General features: G+C 51.3%; 1 protein-coding gene across 7 annotated transcripts in view; it reads right to left on the bottom strand.

Moving 5' to 3' along the window:
* The window catches only part of rasal2 (RAS protein activator like 2), a 63,703-nt gene that overhangs the window by 3,938 nt on the left and 38,001 nt on the right, over positions 1–21,764 (bottom strand). For 4 of the 7 annotated variants that reach the window (XM_082513548.1, XM_082513546.1, XM_082513545.1 and 1 more), the window contains 13 exons: positions 17,235–17,341; positions 15,167–15,279; positions 9,741–9,894; positions 9,272–9,370; positions 8,537–9,091; positions 7,983–8,127; positions 6,544–6,688; positions 4,050–4,289; positions 3,771–3,972; positions 2,790–2,989; positions 1,506–2,454; positions 1,293–1,427; positions 1,005–1,207 (listed from right to left, as the gene is read on the bottom strand). In XM_082513548.1, coding sequence (XP_082369674.1) covers positions 1,005–1,207; positions 1,293–1,427; positions 1,506–2,454; positions 2,790–2,989; positions 3,771–3,972; positions 4,050–4,289; positions 6,544–6,688; positions 7,983–8,127; positions 8,537–9,091; positions 9,272–9,370; positions 9,741–9,894; positions 15,167–15,279; positions 17,235–17,341 — 3,247 coding nt within the window. Of the gene's footprint in view, positions 1–1,004; positions 1,208–1,292; positions 1,428–1,505; positions 2,455–2,789; positions 2,990–3,770; positions 3,973–4,049; positions 4,290–6,543; positions 6,689–7,982; positions 8,128–8,536; positions 9,092–9,271; positions 9,371–9,740; positions 9,895–12,921; positions 13,028–15,166; positions 15,280–17,234; positions 17,342–21,764 lie in introns of those variants that run through there. The other 3 variants (XM_082513551.1, XM_082513547.1, XM_082513550.1) reach the window with 2 other exon arrangements.

The raw sequence follows: 21,764 nt of genomic DNA, 5'->3' as shown, positions 1-21,764 counted from the left end.
ACAGATGAAACTAACATTGAGTTATTTGGCATAACACGGGGCGTTATGCACGGAAGAAACAGAACACAGCAGTCCCAGAAACACACCTGCTGCCTCCAGTAAAATGTGGTGGTGGCTCCATCACGCTGTGGGGCTGTGGGGGCAGTGCAGGGACACATGGTTTCCACTCAGTATCAGCAGATTCTGGAGACCAATGTCCAGGAATCAGTGACAGAGCTGAAGCTGCGCCCGGGCTGGATCTTCCAATGAGACAACGACCTGCTCAAAATCCACTAAAGCTTTCATGCAGAGGAACAAGGACAACGTCCTGGAACGTTCATCTCAGCCCAGACCTGAGTATTATTGAAACCTGTGTCCATGCTCAGAAGCCATCAAACCTGACTGAACGAGAGATGTTCTGTAAAGAGGAACAGTCCAAAATACCTTCAACCACAATCCAGACTCTCACTGACCCACAGGAAGCGTGTAGAGGCTGGAGTTTCTGCAAAAGGCGGATCTGCTAAATATTGATTTCATTTCTTTTTTGTGGAGCCCAAACTTATGCACCTGCCTGATTTTGTTAAAACAATTCTTGCACACTTTCTGTAAATCCAATAAACTTCATTTCACTTCTCAAATATCCCTGTGTGCGTCTCCTCTATGATGTATTTAACTGACGATTTATAAATAATGACTATGAACAAGGCTGCCCAAACGTTTGCATCTCACTGTATGTTTTAGACAGCAAGGAGCAGACGGCTGAGGTTATTAAACTCCACCGAGTCAGCGGCGACGCCGATCTGAAGGCTGGACCGTCCAATTCCACGGCCGTTTACTTCCGGCCAACCCGACCTTCTGAGGACCCGGCCCACGTAGGCCGCGAAGGCCGGGTCCTCAGGAGGATGCAGCCCATGAATTTGGACACGACCCTGGTTTGATTTACTTAAACTCCTCCTGAACACCTGAAGCCCATTTTCTGTGACATCAGCCCCGCCCCTTCCATCATGTGACCTGTGTGTGCGTACCTGCAGATGATGCTCTTCATCTGGGTGTCCTTCTCCTCCTGCTGCCTCCTCAGTCGCTCCTCGCTGTCCTCCAGCCGGTTTTTGTACTCGTGCAGCAGCTTCTGCATCTGCTGCTCCTGAGCGAGCAGCCGCCGCTCGTACTCCTCGAGGCGCCGCCCGGACACGCGCAGGCGCTCCTTCAGCCGAGAGATCTCCAGCTCGTACTGTGGAAACAGGAAGCAGTTTCACAGATATGAGCCTTCGTCGCTTCCTTATGGGCTTCGCCTGCAGCCCAGGTGTGCCTGTTACCTTCTCTGTGTTCCTGCCCTCCTCCCTGCTCCTCTCCCCTCCCTCCTCCTCGTACTGGCCGTTGTTTAGGACCCATGCCGCCGTCCTCTCCACGGGAGACATCGCCACCGCCACCGCCTCCACTGGAGACGCCACCTGCACACAAAGCAGTGACATCATCAGAAACACACCTGAAACGCTAAAAGTCTGAGACTCGGCGGATTTCTGTCGTACCTGTGGCATCTGCTTGGTGGTGCTCTTTGGGGGCGGAGCCACGTTCTCCACAGAGCAGGTGGACGGTTGGCGGTTGATGATGCCAGCGGCAGGGGTGGGCGTTGGCTCGGTGTTGGCGCTGCTGCTGCTGCGCAGTGAGGCGCTGTGTGCAGCGGACCGTGGCGTCCTTGCCCCGCCCCCTTTGCTCTGCTGCTCCACCTTTATGATGTGGGCGGTGCCTGCTGTTGTGCTCTGACGAGGGATGGCGACCGCTGTGGCGGTGCCGGGTGGGAGGTCTTGCAGGGCATGGCGGCGTGGCGTAGAGCAGTCCTCGCTCTGCGTGCTCCGCCTGCTGCCCACCTCGTCCAGGCTGCTGTTGGACGGCGCGCGACCTTTGCCCCCCACCTGGCTGCCGAAGTCGTCAGAGTTGCTGTGGCTGTTGTGGGAGCTCTCGGTGCTCAGGTTCTCGGAGCTGGAGTCCTGCCGCAGCGAGTGGGCGGAGCGTGTTGTCGTGCTGTGGGCGGGGTTACTTAGGTGGTAGACGGGGTTCTGGAACGAGAGCGGCTGCAGGCTGCGCTGCTGACTGACGGAGGCGTGCAGCGGCCGCCTCACCTGCGGAGCGCTCTGTGGCTGTCCATCTCTGGGCGGGACTTTGGCCTGGTGTGGTGCCGGCTGAGGTGTGAGAGGGTTGGAGTGGGAGTAGGTAACCGGGGCAACGGCATGTCCGACGGAGGCCTGCGAGCCAACCCTGCTGAGACGGGGCGGGGCCTCGTGGTGTGGCGGGGGCCCCGCGTGGCCGTGGAGGCTCTGAGCGTCCTGCAGGTCAACCAGAGAGATGCTGCGACCGTTGGGCAGCAGCGTGTCGCGCTCCTCCTGGTCGGAGAAGCTGGTGTGGTTGGAGGGATGCTGCTGAGGCAACAGGGGGCGCTGACCCCGAACTGGTGTCTGCAGACTGCGAACCTCGCTGCGGCTGCAGGAAGTGAGACGTGAACAGCAGTTAGAGAAAATGAAACTTTTATGGCTGATCGTTCCTCAGGGATCGATTCTGGGGTCTCTGATAATCACACCAACAGCATTGTCTCTGGTGACTCCCCTTTATACCTCCATCTTCTGCAAATCTCATCTCTTCTGACATATTTCAGAAATGTCTTATGAAGCTAAGCTTGTTTGAAACAGCTGTGCACCTATTTAAACATTCATGCATGTCAGGAACAGGAAGTGTTGCACAGAAGCGGGTTTGATGAATCTTTGTGGTGAAGACACCAGAAACCTGTTAAACACCTGATCTGTCTGCTGATTGGTTACCTGTCACTGGGGTCCTCAAAGATTCGTTGCAATCCCGACGACAGGCTGCCGCTGATGTTGTGGGCGGAGCTGTGGTCCTGGAAGCGTCGCAGCTGCTGCTGGACGGGCGTTGGAGCGGCCAGGCAGCGAGTGATATCTCCCAGAATCCTCGGCAGCGGGCCCAGCTTCGCTATGGTGGCCTGCAGGAAGGAATTTTCACCCTGTGGTCGCCGTGTGTGCGTTTGTGTGTTTGTTCGTGGATGGTTTGAATGGAAGCACCAAGATGCGGTGGTGGTGGTGGTGGGGAAGCACATAACAGACAGGAAGTGAACAGAAAGAGGGGGGGGGGAGGAAAAAACATGAGGGAAACTTAATGAGAACGAAAACAACTAGAACGACATGCTTCTACTGAACAGAACCAGAACCGACACAGCAGAGCCATGCTGAGACGGGTGAGGCAGGGGGGGAGTGGAGGGTGAGCTGGAGGGGGGGGGGAGGAGCAGTTCAGGCCATGCTGTGATGTTCAGCCACGCAGCGTTAATGTGGTTAGATGAAGTCAAACATGTCACATCGAACACACCACTCAGCGATCAGCTGATAGACACATTCTGCACACAGTGATGTCATCCAGCGGGGTCAGGGTGTCCTGTGAGGACGCCGCCCGTGGCTGCTACCGGCCTGGTCGGGCTGTTTTCGGTCCAGCATCGTGCAGTTTGCAACATGTTGCTTTAATAACTGCTCAAAAAACTTAGAGGAACACTTCGACTCGCTCAGCATCAGGTCAACATCCTGTAAGTGTTTTAATGTTTCTGAGCGTCACAGGGACGCCTGCTGAGTCTGCAGCACCTGAGCTGTGTGTGAGTCAGTGTTCACCACACACACACACACACACACGCGCACACACACACACGCACACACGCGCACGCACACACATGCACACGCGCACACACACACACACGCACACGCACACGCACACTGTGTTGGTGGTTCGTGTGTCTGTACCTTGTCGAGCTGAGAGACGACCTCCCACAGGAGGGCGTGCAGGACGGACAGCTCGCGGCCGAGGTCGATGTAGCCCTCGAACCCCGGCGTGTTGGTCAGCGTCTCCGGGTTGGAAATCTCCGACAGGAAACGCATCATCCCCGCCCATTCGTGCTCCAGGAAGTCGTTCATGAAGGCCATGTACTCCTCCTTGTTTCCAAACCTTTGGAGGAAACGCAAAGTGAGATTTCGTTTTTTCAGAACAACCCCGGCGGCGCGCGCTGACCTGCAGATACTCACTTGGTGAAGTTGGCGAGGTTCTGGATGACTTTGGCGATGAGCGTGAGCGTGCGGGACGTTCGGTCGTCGGGATACTCCTGCATGAGGTTGAAGAGCGAGGGCGACATGATGGCGGGGCAGAGGAAGCGCAGGAAGAGCGAGGCGCTGATGAGGCGCTTGCTGATGTCCTGCTGGTGGCCGCGGGCGACGCACTGCTGCTTCCACGAGGCGAACACTTCCTTCAGCTCACGAGGAAACACGCTGCGGAGACGGGAAGGAGCCGACAGCACTCAGAGCAGGAAGGAAGGATCAGGTAGCTGCTGCTTCCCGCCACACGCTGAAGGCTTTTAATACGCCTCAGCGAGCAGGATAACGTCGTTTACGCCAACACACACGGATCCCAACTTCCTGTCTCTGAGACTCAAACCGATCCCAGCGACAGCTTCACGGTCAGACCGAACGGCCATCGAGCATCTGAAGGAGGACGACTTTAATTTACCCCAGAAAACATAAAACGTCTCCATCAAAGCCGGAGCACCGTCGTCTGGCTGCTCATTGGACAAACAGGAAACATCTCACCTTCAAACGCTTTTAATTCGCTCATTTTCAGTAGCAGAGCTCAAACATCAGACGCCACCTCACAACTTCCTGTAACACTTTGCTGCCGTTTCATCCAATCACCATGTTAACCTGCTGTGACCCTGATTAAACTCACAGGTCAAAGGTCAGCTCAGAGGAACAAACAGGGTCTCTGAGCTGTAGTTGCCTCCCGGTGGCAGCAGGGGGCAGAGGTTAACGGTAGACGACCTTCACTGAGCTCTGCTGGTTTTGTCTGATCCCTGATGCTGTCACGTTAGTAACACCGTTACTCCTGCTCTGCTTCTTTTGTCTTTTTAAATGTCCTCACACACACACACGCACGCACGCACGCACGCACGCACGCACGCGCACGTGTAAATAAAATTAGAGGTAAATAAATAATGGTTATTTGCCTTTAATGAGACAAGATGCAGCAGAGATGAAGCAGAGCTGCAGTCGTCTGGTCTTCCTCTCAGATACTCTGGAAGGCAACAACTCAAACTCACTGTGAACAACTAACAGCAGAATGAGCCTTTCTAAGCACGTTTCTATTGTAAGTGGCCAAAGTCCATCTGCGCCCTGAAATTTTGCTAGCAGTTTTTACCAGAAGTCCCGACCGATTCTTATTCTTCACCGTCAGGTTACCAAACCAGGCAGCGATACAAAAGGACGTCACAGATTCTATAAAACTTCTATAAAACAAAGACAACAGATGAGATGAGACATTAAAAGATCTCCTTTTCCTTAAAAAGAACCGTCGTTGTTGAACTTTTTTAGTGACATCAGCATGAGATTCAAAACAGTTTATGATCAAGTACCACAGACAGATATTTATAACTCTCAACGATCCCAATATCAGCGGGTTTGGAGGGTGATGAGCTATAAGAGGACTTCCTAAAATCTATAATCATGTCTTTAGTTTTTGACACATTAAGTGACAGGAAGGACTCATCACACCAATCCACAACATCATCTACAACCTGTCCACGGCCTGACTCGCCCCCACTAGAAGACTTCAGGATGTGTCTGTTTGTGAAACTGCTGCGACACTCACTCGTGTACAGAATGAACAGAAGGAGGCAGCATGCTGGGGTGATGCAGCAGAGCAGGAGAGCACATCAGGAAACACATGATTCACCCTCACACATTGTGACCTATTAGTCAGAAAGTCTGTCACCCAGCCGACCACACTAGTTTAAAATGATTTTAAAGCCTGTCAGCAAGTAAGAGGGTTGAATTGTGTTGAATGCTGATGAAAAGTCAGCAAATAATCTTGCGTGGGTGTGGGGGGCCTCAAGATGCTTATACAAGATGCAGGAGTGTGACAGCAGCGTCCTCCACACCTCTCCCTGCTCTACAGGCGAACTGGACGGGGTCAAGATGGTGTTCAACATGCATTAAAATCTCCTTCTTAATTATCTTCTCAAATGTCTTCATCACTAAAGAAGTCAGAGCCACAGGCCTAACATCATTCAGTGCCTTAGCAGAACTGCCCTCAGCAGCAGGAACAATGACAGCATGTTTCCAAAGCTGAGGCACCGTCTGTAGCTCTGAAGAAAGTGAGAAGATATGGTGAAAATCCCACTCAGCTGATCTGCACAAGTTCTCAGCACCTGTCCACAGACGCTGTCAGGTCCAGGACTCTTACTCTTAGTGTGTCTGAAGAGATTAGCTACCCCCCCATCAATACAACATGATGGGGGAGTGATGGTGCCGGTCTGCCTAGAACAGTCAAAGTTCTCAAAACGCAGGTAAAAACTGTTGAGACTGATGCCAGACGTTTGTCAGAGGTAAACCCCTCTAACGTGATATTACTTTTAGCTTTGGTCTGTAGCCCTGCCATTGTTTTCATACCAAGCCAAGCTCTTTAGGGGGTGTTTGAGAGAAGTTTGAAGACTCCTCTCAAACACCCTCAGCTGCTGGGACCCAGTCGTACCAGTAGGAGTTGATAATCTTGCAGAAGGCCAGCTCGCAGCACATCTTCAGGTTGCTCTGATGTTCGGCCAGGTCTCCGGTGGAGCATCGGCTCGGGTCCACCTCGCAGTTCTCGTCCGACTCGTACAGAGCTTTAATGAACTCGCCTGCAGACACAGACGGACGATGCATGAAGACAAACTGACGACCGGGCGAATCAAACCACACAGGAAACAGTTTTTTAGGAGGCGGCTGAATTTACTGGACACGTCTTCCCTTCATACTCTTAACGTTTCACGAGTCACAGCACGTCTGAGCACATTATCTTATCTGAGCACCTGTGTTGAGGAGCCACCTGTCACACATGCTGTTTCAGAGTGAAACGCAGCCAGGTCCAAACCAGTATGAATTTAAATATGAACTGGAGCGACTGGTTTCACCTTTCTGGCTCTCTCATTAAGAGTGAGGCCTTCACTGTCAGCAGAGAAACTCTGTATTTACAGCTTCCATCCCTGTTAATCTTTAATGAGTCATGACACGACTCGGCGAGCTGAAAATTTGATGAGCTGAAAATACGACAATAAAAAGTCGCTGTGACAATCAAACGCCTTTAATCGATGAAACCTGCCGAGGAGGCAGGAACTTATTTCTATTTCCAGACATGAAGCTATAAATATTTTAATGAGGGTGACGCTGCTCGTGTCTTTGAAGCGTCTCTCAGTAACAGTTTGAAGAAGCTTTATTGGTTTGTAATGGCGGCGGTCTCAGCGGGCCTTCTGCTGTCACGGCCTCGACTATTTACAGCGTCTCTTCACAGCAGAGCAGAATCAGCCGGAGGAGGATGAGGATGATGCAGCAGAGCAAACACATAATTAAAAATAATTTAAAAACTGAGTCTGCTGACAAAATCTTCACCGACTTTCTTCTTCATGTGTTTTTTTCTTTTTCGTGGCGTCAGCTTTGCCGGCGAGGTGGCGTCTGCTCTGTGGAGCAGCTTTGCATGACTCACAGTTCATAATAATCCTCCTTTATCTGACACCAGGACTCTGTACAGCTCCTCAGTTTATCCTGTCTGAAACAAGCAGCTTTAGCTCCTCCTCCTTTAAACCAACTTTCAGAAACGGCGGGTGGGCGTGGCTTCTGAGATTACTATAAAAGGATACCTCATCTCTATGACATCGTACGAATCCAAGAGTACAAAAACTGTGTGAAACTGCACGGTTAGTCAGCGGCTCGGCGCTGCTCATAACTCTGATTCATTGATTAGATGCTAATTAATTATTTAACTGCCAATTATCAATACAGCTGATTATCATTTTTAAGACCTCTCTGAGACTAGATTTGGATATTTTGTTTTCTTAATTGTAAACCTCTGGATCCAATAACAGTTTAAAAATTCACAGGATAAACAAGGTGACTCCGCCCACCAGACGGCAGGTTACAGGTGTGTGCGAGGCTCACCCAGCGCGTCGTGCAGGTATTTCTGTCCCACCAGCTTCAGATACTCCTCGATGGCCTTGGTGGCCAGCGTGTTCTCCCTGAAGATCAGGACGTCGTGGTCGGCGCATCGATCCACCTCTGACATCACCAGGTCTGTCAGGAAGTCCTGAGGAAGAAGAGGCGGAGATGAAGAGGGCGCCATCATAGTTAATCGGCTCACTTACAACATTGGTGCATTTACAAACGCTGCACGCCTCCTCTGTGATCCATGACATGAGCTTCACTGACCAACTCTGGTTAATGTTAATGGAGTTATGGAGTAAACGTGCTTTATGGATCATTTTGGGCTTTTACTGAATCTGCACGGATTCACTGGAATCATCGAGGATGGGAATCCTCCGGCAGCGAGCATTTATGGAAACGCCGTCGTATTTGGGTCCGACTTTCTGCTGTTATGCTGATATTCAGGAACCCGTGTGAAGGCGGGTCCAGAGCGAGCGCTACCTGCAGTTTAAACCTCTGGGCCGACATGTTTAGCTAACAGGAAGTCAAACGTCAGCGTGGCTGATTCTGACCTTTGCCCTGCCCGTGCTCTGCAGGATGTGGACCAGCGCGCACGCCATCTCCTCCTTGTTCTTCACGCTGATGACGGGCTCGAGCACCGAGCACAGCATGGTGTAGTTGTTGGTGACGAACTCGGCGAACTCCTTGTACTGCTCCATGGGCAGGATGGAGATGGTCTGGAAGCGCGACTTGATGCGGATCGACGGCCCGCCGCCTTTGCCCTTGCTGGTGGTGGGCGTGCTCACCGGGTACCACTTCTCCACGAACTGCCGGCCCGTCACGCTCGCCACCGGGATGTTGACCAGGCCCACGTAGTTGTTCTTGTCCTTTTTCTTTTTCTTGTCCACGTCGCGGTAGATGTGCACGGTGATGCTGTGCACGCCGGGCAGGCTGGAGAAGTCAAAGTACTCGCCCCAGAACAGGCTGTCGTGGCGGGTCTTGCTGGTGGTCCGGGCGTACAGGACGTCGTCCAGACACAGCTCGCAGAAATATTTCTTCTTAGGCGGCAGGTCTTTGGCTTCGATGATCCAGAGTCGCAGCAGGTTCTCGGCGCGCCGGCAGTTGTCCTGCGAACGCAAAGACACCGTTTGTTAAACTGATTTTGTGACAGCACAAACTAACGGACTGCAACTGCAGTTCCTCTGATGGCCACTAGAGGCGTTACAGCAGAAGTAAATATTTCATGGGTGCAGCAGGACAGGAAGTCGGCGTTGAACTGAACAAACTCTAGTTAGAGCTCGTCTCACCTTGTTGGGCTGAATCGTCCTCCTCAGGTTCTCCATCCACTTGTCTCTCTCTGAGGCCGACGTGCAGCTGAAACACTTGCTGCCGCCCGAGTACGTCACCTGACAGGTGAGACAGAGAGGGAGGGTCATCGAAACAACCAGGGGTGCAAAGTGACACGACTACTTACAGGTACCTGCTAAAACATCCAAAGGTAACAAGACCGGGACACAAAACATATCTGCTCTTTTCTATATCCGTCTTTATTTATTCTACAGCGCTGAAAGGACCTGATCAAACTCATCGTTTATCAGTTTTGTGACGTGAAAGTGGAGCTACATCAGTCACAACGAGCAGCGTGGATCCACTTCACGAGCGTCAGTAAAAACGAACGCTGCCCTCCAACACAAACAACAATTAATTAGAAAATCTTTCTGCTGTTAATCATCAGCTTTAACTGAAGCTCAGCTCAGACGTTTCGCCGTGCTTCACCTCGAAGCAGAACTCCTGTCCCAGGATGCTGCTGTGCAGAGGCTTGATGAACACGTCCTCCTCCATGCTCAGGTCCAGAGCCTCCACCGCGCTGCCCGGGCTCAGCAAAGACTCATGGGAGCTCGACTCCTTCAGCTTGGGAAGCACGCGAGATCTGGAAGACAGGAAGGAGATGGAAAGGTAAACGGATGTTAGGGCGAGTTTAAACCACAGGGGGCGCCGCTGAGCCCGGTAAGCGGCGCCACCGGCTTCACCAAACTCCACCCGAGCCGAGAGCACGTACGAAAAACAACCACAGAGCCAGGAGAGGGGGGGGCCCCAGAGCATCCCTCCCACCTCGACCCTCCGGCAGACGCGCAGCAGCTCTGGTCACCGCTGCTGCCGCGCTTCACCCACACAGTCCAGCAGCCGGTAAACAAATCCTGAGACGGCCAATCGCATCCTGCCTGCGGGACCGTAACCGTGGCAGCGGCCCCCACTGGGACAGCCGGCGCTTGGCAGCGAGTGTGACGCAGCGAGGAGCGTCTCAGAGGACGCAATAACGAGGAAGAGCTGCAGCGCTACGAGCAGCAGAAGAATATTGAATCATTCAATACAGCTCCAATAAATCAGAATAAACTCTGCAGCGAGGCTTCACGGTCATGTGACGGCGCCGACGGCGCTTTTGCAGTTCAGAGCTGATTTTTAAACAGAAACTGGTGAAGCTGCTTTTACCTTTAATGCTCCGACCGGCTGGACCCGCTCACATCAGCCACACCACAACTTCTGCTTTTTATTTGAGCCTCAAACAAAGTTTTCTGCAGATAAAATCTGAACCTGCGTCTCTGAGAAGCTCCTGTTTCAGGTGGTTTCACTTCCCCCGTGTTTATCCAGCGCTGGTTTCCAAATGTTTCCCCGAAGCTCATCGAAGGGTCGGCTGGTTCGTAGCCCCCTCCCACACATGTGCACGCACACACACACACACACACGGTTATGACACCAGAGTTTCCTCTGATTGGATCATGAGATGGAGACCCGTCCGTGGAGCATCTGCAGACCACAGCGTGTTGTGTAAGCGTTCACTGCTCTGCATGAGATCAGGGGTCATTTCGAATTCACTGAGTGTGTTTGTGCACTTTCTCTGCTGATGCAGTGACGACGCAGCTCTTTCTGCAGAGTCACACTGAGAGCAACAAAAACAACAGCGTGAAGTGAATCATCACGGTTTCCTGTGCAGACGTCCAGGTTAAACCAGAAGGAAACTAATCAATGTGATGGAAACGTGTGTGTGTGTGTGTGTGTGTGTGTGTGAGAGTGTGTGTGTGTGTGTGTGTGTGTGTGTGTGTGTGTGTGTCTGTGTGTGTGTGTGTGTGTGTGTGTGTAATCCTCCCGCTGTGTCAGATGAGTTACATAAACCCGGATTACCAGCCTGAGATCAGCAGTGATGCTGTGACATCATGATGCTGAATTAAACGCTCTGACCGTTAGATTCCATCATTGTCGGCCTCGTGATTAAAAAACTGCTTTTATTAAAGCTGAGACTGAAGGTTAAACACCGAGCGATGCACGAGCTTCATCATCTGCCATCCTGATCAAGGCTGGTCACAAACCAACAGCGACGCTCAGCTGGAAGCATCGCTGTGCATTTGACTAATCCGAGACATTTGGCTCTCCGTCCACAAAGCACCAACCAGAAGAAGCTCTTCACTCATTTTAAAGCATCATCACGCTTTCACTGAATTCAGGTGTACGACAAATAACCTCAGATCTATCTGTAGGTCAGCAGTTCGCCAAGTTTCACTCAAACCTGCAGTTCCTCTGACGTCCACTAGAGGCTCCAGCAGTGAGTCAGGTCTTATACACCGGCCTGTTAAAATCCAGCTTTACAGCAGGACTGCATCAAGATGCCGACACAGTGCAGAAACCAACGTGTGAGCACACGCATCGTTTGTATACAGTCTGTGGGGTTGACTTCCTGTCCCGTCAGCTGATTTCTGATCAGGTGTGCGTCAGGATGATTAAAGGAAAAAACTCCTTATCTGGAAATCCCTGCAGCTCGAAGCTTCAGACTGTGGATGCATTAATTAACCTTGAAGGCGGCTCCTAGCCTCGAGACTAATTTCCCCTGGTGGTCGCCTGTGGTATTACAATTTTAAAACTAAACCACTACTGAGCACGTGCAGAAGCTGGCACCCATCAACACAAACCCAGGAGTGGGAAACTTTTCACGCTCACGACCTGCTTTAGATCCAAAAACCTGCAGTTTCAGCGCGAGTTCAAACACGAGCAGAGGAATCGAGCGCTCCGGTTAGAAGACGTTTGCTAAGACCTGCCTGGTCATGTGACCTGCAGCCGCAACGCTCCATCGGTGAAACACAATAAGCCATGTTTCACCAAATAAAAGAGACAGTCATAAAACACACAACCTGACTGCTTCTTTGAGTGTCAGCAGAGTGTAAACACACACACACACACACACACACACACACACACACACACACACAGGAAGGGCTGGTCTCCTGCATTAGGACAGAAACCTGATCCACTCTGCTGCCAGAGGAAGACGGGGAGGAAGCACTTACAGGTCTAAGCGCGCGCACACACACACACACACACACACACACACACCATCTCTGTCTATGGTAATTCCTGTGATGATGATGATGATGATGAAGGGCACAGCTGGGTGAATCAGAGGAAGTTTTCAGTTCGCTGAAGTCGAGAGCTCAGAACATCTTCTGGTGTGAGACCAGGAGACACACAAATCCAGAGTTTTCTTAAAAGTTTTTCCCACAGTGCACCTCTCTGTGTACAGTATTGGCTCCTCGGGGCTCCCGTAGCAACATTATTGAAGCGCAGCAAACAGCAACGAGGCCGCGCTCGGCAGACCGGGTCACCTTCACGGTTCTGAGGCTGCTCGCAGATTTATTTTTGGCTGTCGACCCGTCGCGTGGGTTCTGCGGCACCACAGGACATTAACTCTGCTCCGTAACGAGCTCGACTTCAACCGCTGCGCTCAGATAACACCGGAGCTCGCGGTGCGGCTCCCTGCGGCTCAGCTCAACCTCAAACTTCATCTGAGACGTCTGTCAGTGCTTCTCCATCGCCCACAAACCCGGAGACTCCCGTCCAAAGACAGCAGGAGTCAGTCAACCAATCACAACGCACCGTTTTCATCTCACACGCGCGAGTGCAGTCCTACCTGAATCGGAGCGATTTGGAGAGCTGAGCTATCCGAGCTCTGCGGAGGAGAGAGGACGAACCATCCATCAGGAGTCAGAGCTCAGAGCTGACTGAGAGCGAGGCTGTGTGTGTGTGTGTGAGTGTGTGTGTGAGTGTGTGTGTGTGTGAGTGTGTGTGTGTGTGTGTGAGTGTGTGTGTGTGTGTGTGTGTGTGTGAGTGTGTGAGTGTGCAGCATTATCCTGATGTCCAGCTGGCTGTCACTCTGTCGGTTATAAAGCTGCACTCAGCATCAGCACCACGCACACAGAGGCTGGGACAGATGTTGTGCAGAGGTTCAGCAAACACTTCCTGGTGTCACACACTTCCTGTTGGCCGTTAAACCTCGCTCAGGCTTGAAGCTCCTCCCACACCTGCATGAATCCAGGAGGAGACCTGCATCTGGATTAATTCCTCACTCACAGTTTCCTGTCATGACACGCGCACGCCGACCATGTTTGTTCTCATGTTGGTGAATCAGGTTAATCGCTGCGGTCTGAAATCTGCCACGCCCCCATTTCTCCATATAAGGAAACACACTCACCTCGATGCTGACTCTAACAGTGCCGATTGTCTTAAGTCAGGACGCAGTAACCATGGTGATAAATGCTGTAATGCTCGGATTAAATCTGATTATTTTCCCTCAAAGGAAAAATAATCTTGGACTGGTTAAACTGTCGCTCAAAAAAAGCAGACAGGAAGTGAGAGGAAGTGCTACCACAGCGTGTGAGGGCGTGGTGGACGGCAGCCCGTCTCTGAGCCTGCTCCTGCTTAAAGGGGCTTCTTCTCCTCACTGTCACCAAGTGCTGCTTATAGGTGATGGTTGGTGTCGAGTCTTTACAGCTGTACAAACCATCCGACTGCTGTTGTGTCAAATATCTTTGTTTACTATCATCAAAATCGCCGAGGAAACGAAAAACATTTTTGTTAAAGGACGTTTTTGAATGACATATTTTCTTGGTGACACACATGGATCAGAGCTCAGACAGGAAACGAGTCATTCACGACTTTAAAAATGATTTAACAGGAAAACAGAGTCATACCTGGAAGTTTTCCAGGGAAAAGATCTCATGAAAACACACTCAGGAGGAACCTTTCTCTTACAAACCCACCAAACCTCTGCAGAGTGCAGCAGATTCCAGTAAAACCACCTCCAGGCAGTGCTGGGAAGGCTGGGCGGGTTAATGGAAAGAGGGAAAACCCACAACCTCCACCATCGGCAGGAGGAGAGACCTGCTGCATATTCTCCGACCCGCCCTCTGTCTGCCGCACAGAGTTGTCACATGTGACAGAAGGACGCCGGGCGTCATTACTGGAGGAAACGCAGAGCGACCAGAAGCAGCAGCCAGAGCAGGAAATGAGCTGCAATATCAGAGTCTGCTGCTCAGCGTCACTGAGCATGAACGAACTGCAGATTCACTCAAACCGACGCGTCCGCGACTCTGACCCGGCCCACAGTCAGAAGCTCTCTCTAACAAACCAATCAAACCGTCACCGGCTCGCCGAGACCGAAGGAAACCGTCACATCACGATTCCCAGCAGACCTCTTATGGAGCCAGTTTCCTCCTTCATAACAAACGCTGTTAGAGACCGACTCAGTCGACCCCGCAGGCCTGAGCAAACCTGCAGTTCCTCCAAAGTCCACTAGAGGCTCAGAAGTGAGTCGCCCCCACAGACCCCCATGTGAAAGGCAGACGTGATGCTGTTTGCTCATATCAGGGGTAAAAGCACTCAGCCTAGCTCGTCTGTGTTCATATGATCAGTTTACGTTTATAAATTCTGAATTTTAGGAACATTTGTCCGTAAATTCATGTAATTTGTTTACATTTATGTTCATTAACATGCACTGTCCTAAATAATGAAATTAAACTGAACAGACGTGGAAACACACTGTGCAGGACCTCAGTGCCTGTTCCAGGCCAGGCTGTCCTGTTTCTAGCAGGGGGGTCTGAACCGTCCATCTGGACCCTGCAGAACCAGCAGAGAGCCTGAGGTGGACCCCGAACACGCAACAGGAGGCCTGACAGCGTCGCCTGCGGGTGGAGATCATCAGGCTGCAGGCGGAGGAAGGACTGTGCACAGACATCCCGTCTGCACCAAGGCTGGAGTGTGTTTATGCTTAGATTTAATGGAGTAAAAGACTCAAATCTGAGCGAAGAACAGCTGAAGAACAGCTGAAGAACAGCTGAAGAACAGCTGAAGAACAGCTCGAGCTCTGGAGGTGTTACCTGTCGGCATCGGCGGGCCGGATGGAGGGCAGTCTGAAGCTGGTGTTTCTGTCCAGTTTGGTCTGACTCCTCGTCCTTTTGATGGAGCCTTTAAGACGTTTACTGAAAAACCCCTGAAGGAGAAACAGCAAAGGTCAGAATCAGTCACAGATGGTGATTTTCACGAGAGCAGCACTGATCTTCACAAAAACACGTTAACGTGGACTTTCATGAGCGTTGGATCGGTGAGTAATCGCTTCAGATATTCGACTGTAACCTCAAACCGCCTTCCAAGAATAAAAGCGGCTCCTGTTTCTACTGATCCACCCTAAAAACTCTCAGATCTCTCAACAGCGTCTCACACGTCCTTTTTCCATCCTGTTTCTGTCACAAGAGCCTCGCTGTGAGCGATGCTGCTGTGGCTCACACAAAGCTCCGCTCTGAGCCAGCGAGGTCCTTCACAGAAACACTTCTCCATCCTCCACCTCACAAACTCAACTCACGGGATCCAGGTGATCCACCAGAAAGATGAAACACTGATGCAGCAGCACCATCCCTCAGTCCTCAGCACAAACCACCACCTTCAGCTGCAGTCAGGTTTAATCTCATTATTTTGGTGATTACTGTACGCGATTCAGCAGCGATGAACGGGCTCAGGTGGACGTGCCTCGACTAGAAAACGCCCTCTGGTGGTGTTTTCATGCAGGTGGAATAAATGACGTGAGCACAGCATCCGCACACACCTGTGCGTTTCAGCTCATTTTAGAGCGACTGTAACTCCGTCACGTTTGCACTGAAGACACAACTCCAAGTTCTACAGCGATATTCGCCTGCGCCAGCTGCAGTGAAAGGCGGTGGGGTCTGAGTCGTCCACAGCACAGTGTAGTGTAATGTTTCACAGGTCGCTGAGCTCAGCAGCATGTTTGACCAGCACCTGCTGCCCCCTGGTGGCGTTTTCATGCAGGAGAAACAATAAATGTCTTCAGCTCAGCCACTCTGAGACTTCTGGTAGAAGATTCATGTGTCTGTTGTTTTGCTGGTATTAAAAATCACTCTGACATCTAAACACACCGACACCACCCAGGCCTGCTTCAGGCTGAGTGCTGATTGGTTCCACACTGATGAGTCATCCCTGTATCTCCATCTATGATCAAACTCTGATCAAACCCTTCAGCTCTCAGGTCGTCTGTCACAATAAAAGCCCCGTGCAGAGCTGTGGAAGTGAGCGGCCTCATTTCCGGAGATATTAATATCCTCAAACGCATCACCTCCTCCCCCCTCCCCTGCAGACTCCCTTCAGGCTCATTGGCTCCTTTTAATGCATCAGAATAAAGACGCATCCTGCCAGAGAGCGAGGAACACTTCAAACAGGCCGCCTGCACCCTTAAAAACCGCCTCCACCAAACAGCCAATCACACCTTATTGATCACGATTATTGGTCTCTGAGGATCGCTGAACAGACGACTGAAAGCTTCGTGTCACTTCCTCACCACTGATGAACTCCCAGCATGCTCCCCGGCCGTGTTTACTTAAATCTGCGTGAAGACGTCTGAAACTAAAAATACGACCTGAGAGCTGCGACACAAACTCTCAGCACAGAGTTTCAGCTCTGCTTCAAAGTGCTAACGACGGGAAAACAGTCGCAGCAGAGCTTCAAACAGAGACGCTGGAAACTAACAGAACAACAGCTGCAGTAACAAAAACAACAGCTGCAGTAATATCCTGTGTTCAGTTGCACCGACATTTTATTTACTGAGCACTTTCCTGATAACCTGATAACCAAGCTAGTTAGCATTAGCATGCCACCCTCCCTTCTGGCTGTGAAAAACTGACGAGGCGTTGATGAGTGATGCCACGACCTAAACACACACGTAACTTATTAATATCAAGTATTCAGACTTTAGCGCCACCTGCTGGTAACAGGAACTCTGCCTTATGTACAGCCTGATATACAGCAAACAGGCGACACGTGTCCGTGCTCTGAGGGTGGAGGAACACCAGAGAGGACGACGGAGCAGAGACGGGCCTGAGATCTCTGTGATGGCGTGCAGTAAATAAATACATGCAGAGACGCGTTCCCGTTACTCACCGGCACTTTGAACGGAGACGTGTTTGGATTGTCGACTGCGACGCTCTTCTCCGAGCTCCCCAAACCGGAAATACTCCTCCTCCTCGGAGATCTCTCCGAAGAAACTTCTGCAAAGAGAGAGAGAGAGAAAGGGAGGGTTAACCAGCATCATCATCATCAGCCTCTGAGCTGAGCGACGGAGGACAGGCGAAGACGTTCAGACATGACGGAGGACGAGGACAGACGTCGGGTCGCAGATATCTACACCTTCTGTCAAACGTTCTTCCAGTAATCACGCCGCCAACACACTTCAAGTCATTTTCACCAACCAAAGTGCTGCAAACGGACTGAAAGGTTCAAATAGGAAGAAAACCAGAGAGCGCCAACAGCACGTAACCATGACGACTGCCGCTGACCAGTGCAATCATCTGAGCCGCCACGTCTTATGGGTCGTGTCCTGATTTAACATTTAATTGAAACTTAAACATTTACTGGACTGTAAGTCAAGGCAGATGTTCCACATGAGGTCTACGGGAGAGTCTGATTGGTTACACATCAGAAGTAAAAGCCAATCAGAACTGAGAACAGAGAAACACATTCAGTCTGAAGCAGCAAAAACAAATGAGCTGAAAGAGTCACGATAATAAGAGAGTAACTTTAATGAGACAAACTTTAAAACATGAAGACAAATCAGCTGTGACGGCGCCACAGCGGCTATGCTAATGGCAAAAAGGCTAAATTGTGCTAGCAGCTACATGGACAGGAAGCCTCAGACTTCCTGAAACCAGCTCAGCTAAAACTTGAACATGTGAACAGCAAACAGAAGAGGAGCAGACAGAAGCAGTGCTGGGACCATCTCTACGTTATTTAATATGAACACTAACCAGGATTTCCACGGCTCAATGACAGAGGATTCAAAAGTACACGACTAATAATAAATAACATCAGTGATGAGAGCATGACGCCAGATTCTTTCTGCACCTGTAAATCATTCAGATATCGCTCCTCTGTCTCTCCTCCTCTTTAATAATCTGTATCGGCCCGTCTGTGAAGCTCGCCAAGCTTCCTGCTGCAGAAACCAGAGTCTAACATTTCCGCGTCCTCCTCTGCAGCTCTCTGCAAACACATCCAGTGGGCCGGGTTGGGCCCCGAGCCACATGTTTGACACCTCTGTATGAGAGTTCATAACGCAGCCGTTTGGAGCATGAAGACACACACGAGCCACAATCAGCTGTGGGAGTTCCACCCCGACCCAGCTCAGGCCGCCGCCACCTTATACGGAGCCAGCAGCGTCATGGCGACACCAGAACAACATGTGGAGAGACGCTGGCGTCCGACCGGCAGCGTATGGAGCCAACATGATGTTTACATGCTGAGGAAACAAAACGTGCTGCTCTGCAACAGGAAGTGAGCGCAGCATGCAGCAGCGGGGAGCTGTATCAGGTTCCAGCTGCAGGACGAGGCGCTCGCCGCATGCACGCCGCAGGCATGCAGCGCTGCGAGGAAGCCGGGGACAAACTTTCATGCAACCCCCCACCAACCGAACCACCCCTGACGATGGAGGAAGAGGAGCGCTGACGGGGACGCCATCAGCGCTGGTCTTTCACTCCCGGGACAAAGTTGAGGCAACATGCGGCAGGAAGCCCGGTATGACAGGTCGGTCACATGACACGGACAGAGACATACACAGAGGGAGAGAGAGGGAGACGGTACCTCGATCGCAGCTGTTCCCCATCATCTGAGGAGAGGACACACACAGAGTCAGACGGGATTGGCCGGAGCCGCTGCCACCTGTCAGCCAATGAGGTTAAGCTGCAAACATCCGTCTTTGTCCCGTCCTCCACTTTGGCATCCCCCAGCCCTCCCCTCTGCCACCCCTCCCTCCTCAGCACCGCATCCTCCTCCTTCACGCTGCCTCCTTTCCCATCTCCTCCTCCTCTCTCTCCACTCAGCAGTAATTCTAAGTCTCGCTCGTCCGCTCGCTGAGGTTTTACCGCATTTCTTCAATCAATCCCACAAACTGCTCCGTTCTGCTGTCTCTCCTCCTCCTCCTCTTCGTGTCTTCCTTCCTCTCTGCAGACCCTCCTCTCCCTCTCCCTCTCTCTCTGTCTCTGCAGCACCTCCCTCTCCCTCCTCTTCCTCTCTCGCTGCGTTTATCGCTGCCCTCGGAGGATAATTACCAAATAAGTTTCCCCTCAGCCGGCTGATGTGGGACACAACTCTGGGGGCCGAATCACATCAGGCCTGCAAATTAACTCTATTTTCAGAGTCTGTTCATTGATCCGATCACTCGCTAATCACCATTAATCACTTTCAAAAGCATAATTTATGTCATCGGTGACCCGGCACTGAAGAGTCGACGCTTTTTAATAACACAAATGTTCACACTCTGGCTCTTTAACCATTCAGCACAGGATCCGACGCCTGTCTCTGAGTCTGAAGACTTTCAGAGTTTCTTAATGATCTGCTCTAAAATGAAAATTATTGAAACTTTTAGAAACTGTACCTGCAGCTGCGTGCAGACTATGAAACAGTAATCAGACGCGTCTGCAGACGCTCTGCCTGCTGTTCAGCTTAAATATTATTTCCTGTTTTTGCACCTGAGTCGTTCAGACCATCAGCATCAGTCCACACCTGCTGTTGTTGGCACACAGGTAGACTCAGTGCAGCAAAATTTAAACCCACTCATGACCAAGTGTCCTCTGTCACACTCAGTGGATCCTCTGATCATCTATAAATATCTATTGATCAGCTGTGTCTCAAATATCTGTACTCTGAGACAAGTAATCAGCAGATGAGCCACACCAGGAATCGAACCAGCAAACATGTGACGTGTGATCAACAGTAATCATCAGTTTGCTCAGGTTTTCACCTTCCTCCTCCTCCTCCTCCTCCTGCTGCTAACGAGATATTGATCAGCAGGAACTCGGCTCAATCTGTCGTTTCAGCGGATCCACCAGAGACCGCGACCTTCACAGACGGGGTCACGGTCAAACCAGAGACCAGCAGCTCGCCAGTCTGGTGCTTTGGTCTATTTTTGCTTAGGTCTGTGACCTGTGGGCGTGGCTTACACTAACACTGTAGCTAACAGACTGAGGTAAAACCATGCACGTGCACTGCTTCTGAAACTTTGCACCTTTTCATCTAAATATGCTTTTAAAAAAAAAACAAAGTTGTCAGCTGATGCAGCTAGCTGCTAATTAGTGCTAACACCCACGTTTGTTAGCAGTAACCTCACAGCAGCCATGTTATTGGCTAGATGATGTCATTAAGCTTCCAACCGCACAAACACGCGCCATTGGTCCAGTTCAGGTCAAGCTAGCAGACAGCTAGCAGCTACAGCCGCCTGTCAGTCAAACAGGCCCCGCCCCCAATAATACAAACTTTAAGCAGGCTGTAAACATGTTGCAAGCATTGACTCACTGCCAGAGCCTCTAGTGGTCATTAGAGGAACTGCAGGTATAAAAGCATGAACGTGTGAACAGATGCACACTGAGGGACTCTGGACGGCTTTCAGTTGCTGGATCTTTCCGCCGCCCTCCCTCTGACCACCACGACTTTGGGTTAAATCGGCTCACGTGTCGGCTCGTAGGTATCGAGCTTCCCGGACGGACTCGTGGGAAAACCGCTGCTAAAAATAAGCCTGAGGGCAGAGAGAGGCAGAGCCGAGGGACAGGAGGAGGCTATCGGGTGTCAGAGAAAGTCATCCATCAGCTGCTGGTGTTGGCGCACGCGATGGTTTCAGCCTGTTTGAGTTTAAAATCCCGTCGGCCTCCGAGGGCTCCCTGAACATCTGTCCGCTCACAGCTGGCTGATTAGTTTAATGTCTGAGTTATCGACTCGACCGCCTGATGAATGAGCAGCTCTGTGAGGACAAACCTCCACAAACAGAAACCTGCACATAAACAACCAGGTAATACTGACCAATCACATCTCAGCAGACAGCGAGCAGGTAAACACTGAACCGTGAGCACCCTCCTCCCATCATAAGTGGTTCAACCTGTCACCTGTGTGTGTGTGTGTGTGTGTGTGTGTGTGTGTGTGTGTGTGTGTGTGTGTGTGTGTGTGTGTGTGGGTCTGTGTGTGTGGGTCTGTGTGTGTGGGTCTGTGTGTGTGGGTCAGTAGTGTGACACCGCTCAGAAAAGATGAATGGGTGGATGTGATGTCATCAGAAAGGAGCGCGAGGAATGCTGAAGCTGACCTCTGTTGAACTCTGGCTCATTCAGGAGTTGACACACCTGACACACACACACACACACACACACACACACACACACACACACACACACACACACACACACACACACCAGTCTGCTGCACAAAGAAACCTTTGTGTGAAGCTGTCTGCAGGGCAGAGTGGGCGGAGCTTTCACAGCAGCAGGTATAAGGTGAGATTCCCAGAAAGTCCTGGTTTTAGCGAATGTTTCCCAAAGTGGGAGCGTGTCTAAGAGCAGAGCCGTGAGGCCACAGCGCCTGCATGAAGGTGAAACAGCCTCATGTGTCTGGGCTCACGGCCGTTACATCACAGGTCTGATGGCTCATGACATCATT

The sequence above is a fragment of the Aulonocara stuartgranti genome, assembly GCF_965226115.1.
Source record: "Aulonocara stuartgranti genome assembly, chromosome: 18".
NCBI lineage: Eukaryota > Metazoa > Chordata > Actinopteri > Cichliformes > Cichlidae > Aulonocara > Aulonocara stuartgranti.
This window is presented reverse-complemented; position numbering and strand designations above follow the sequence as displayed.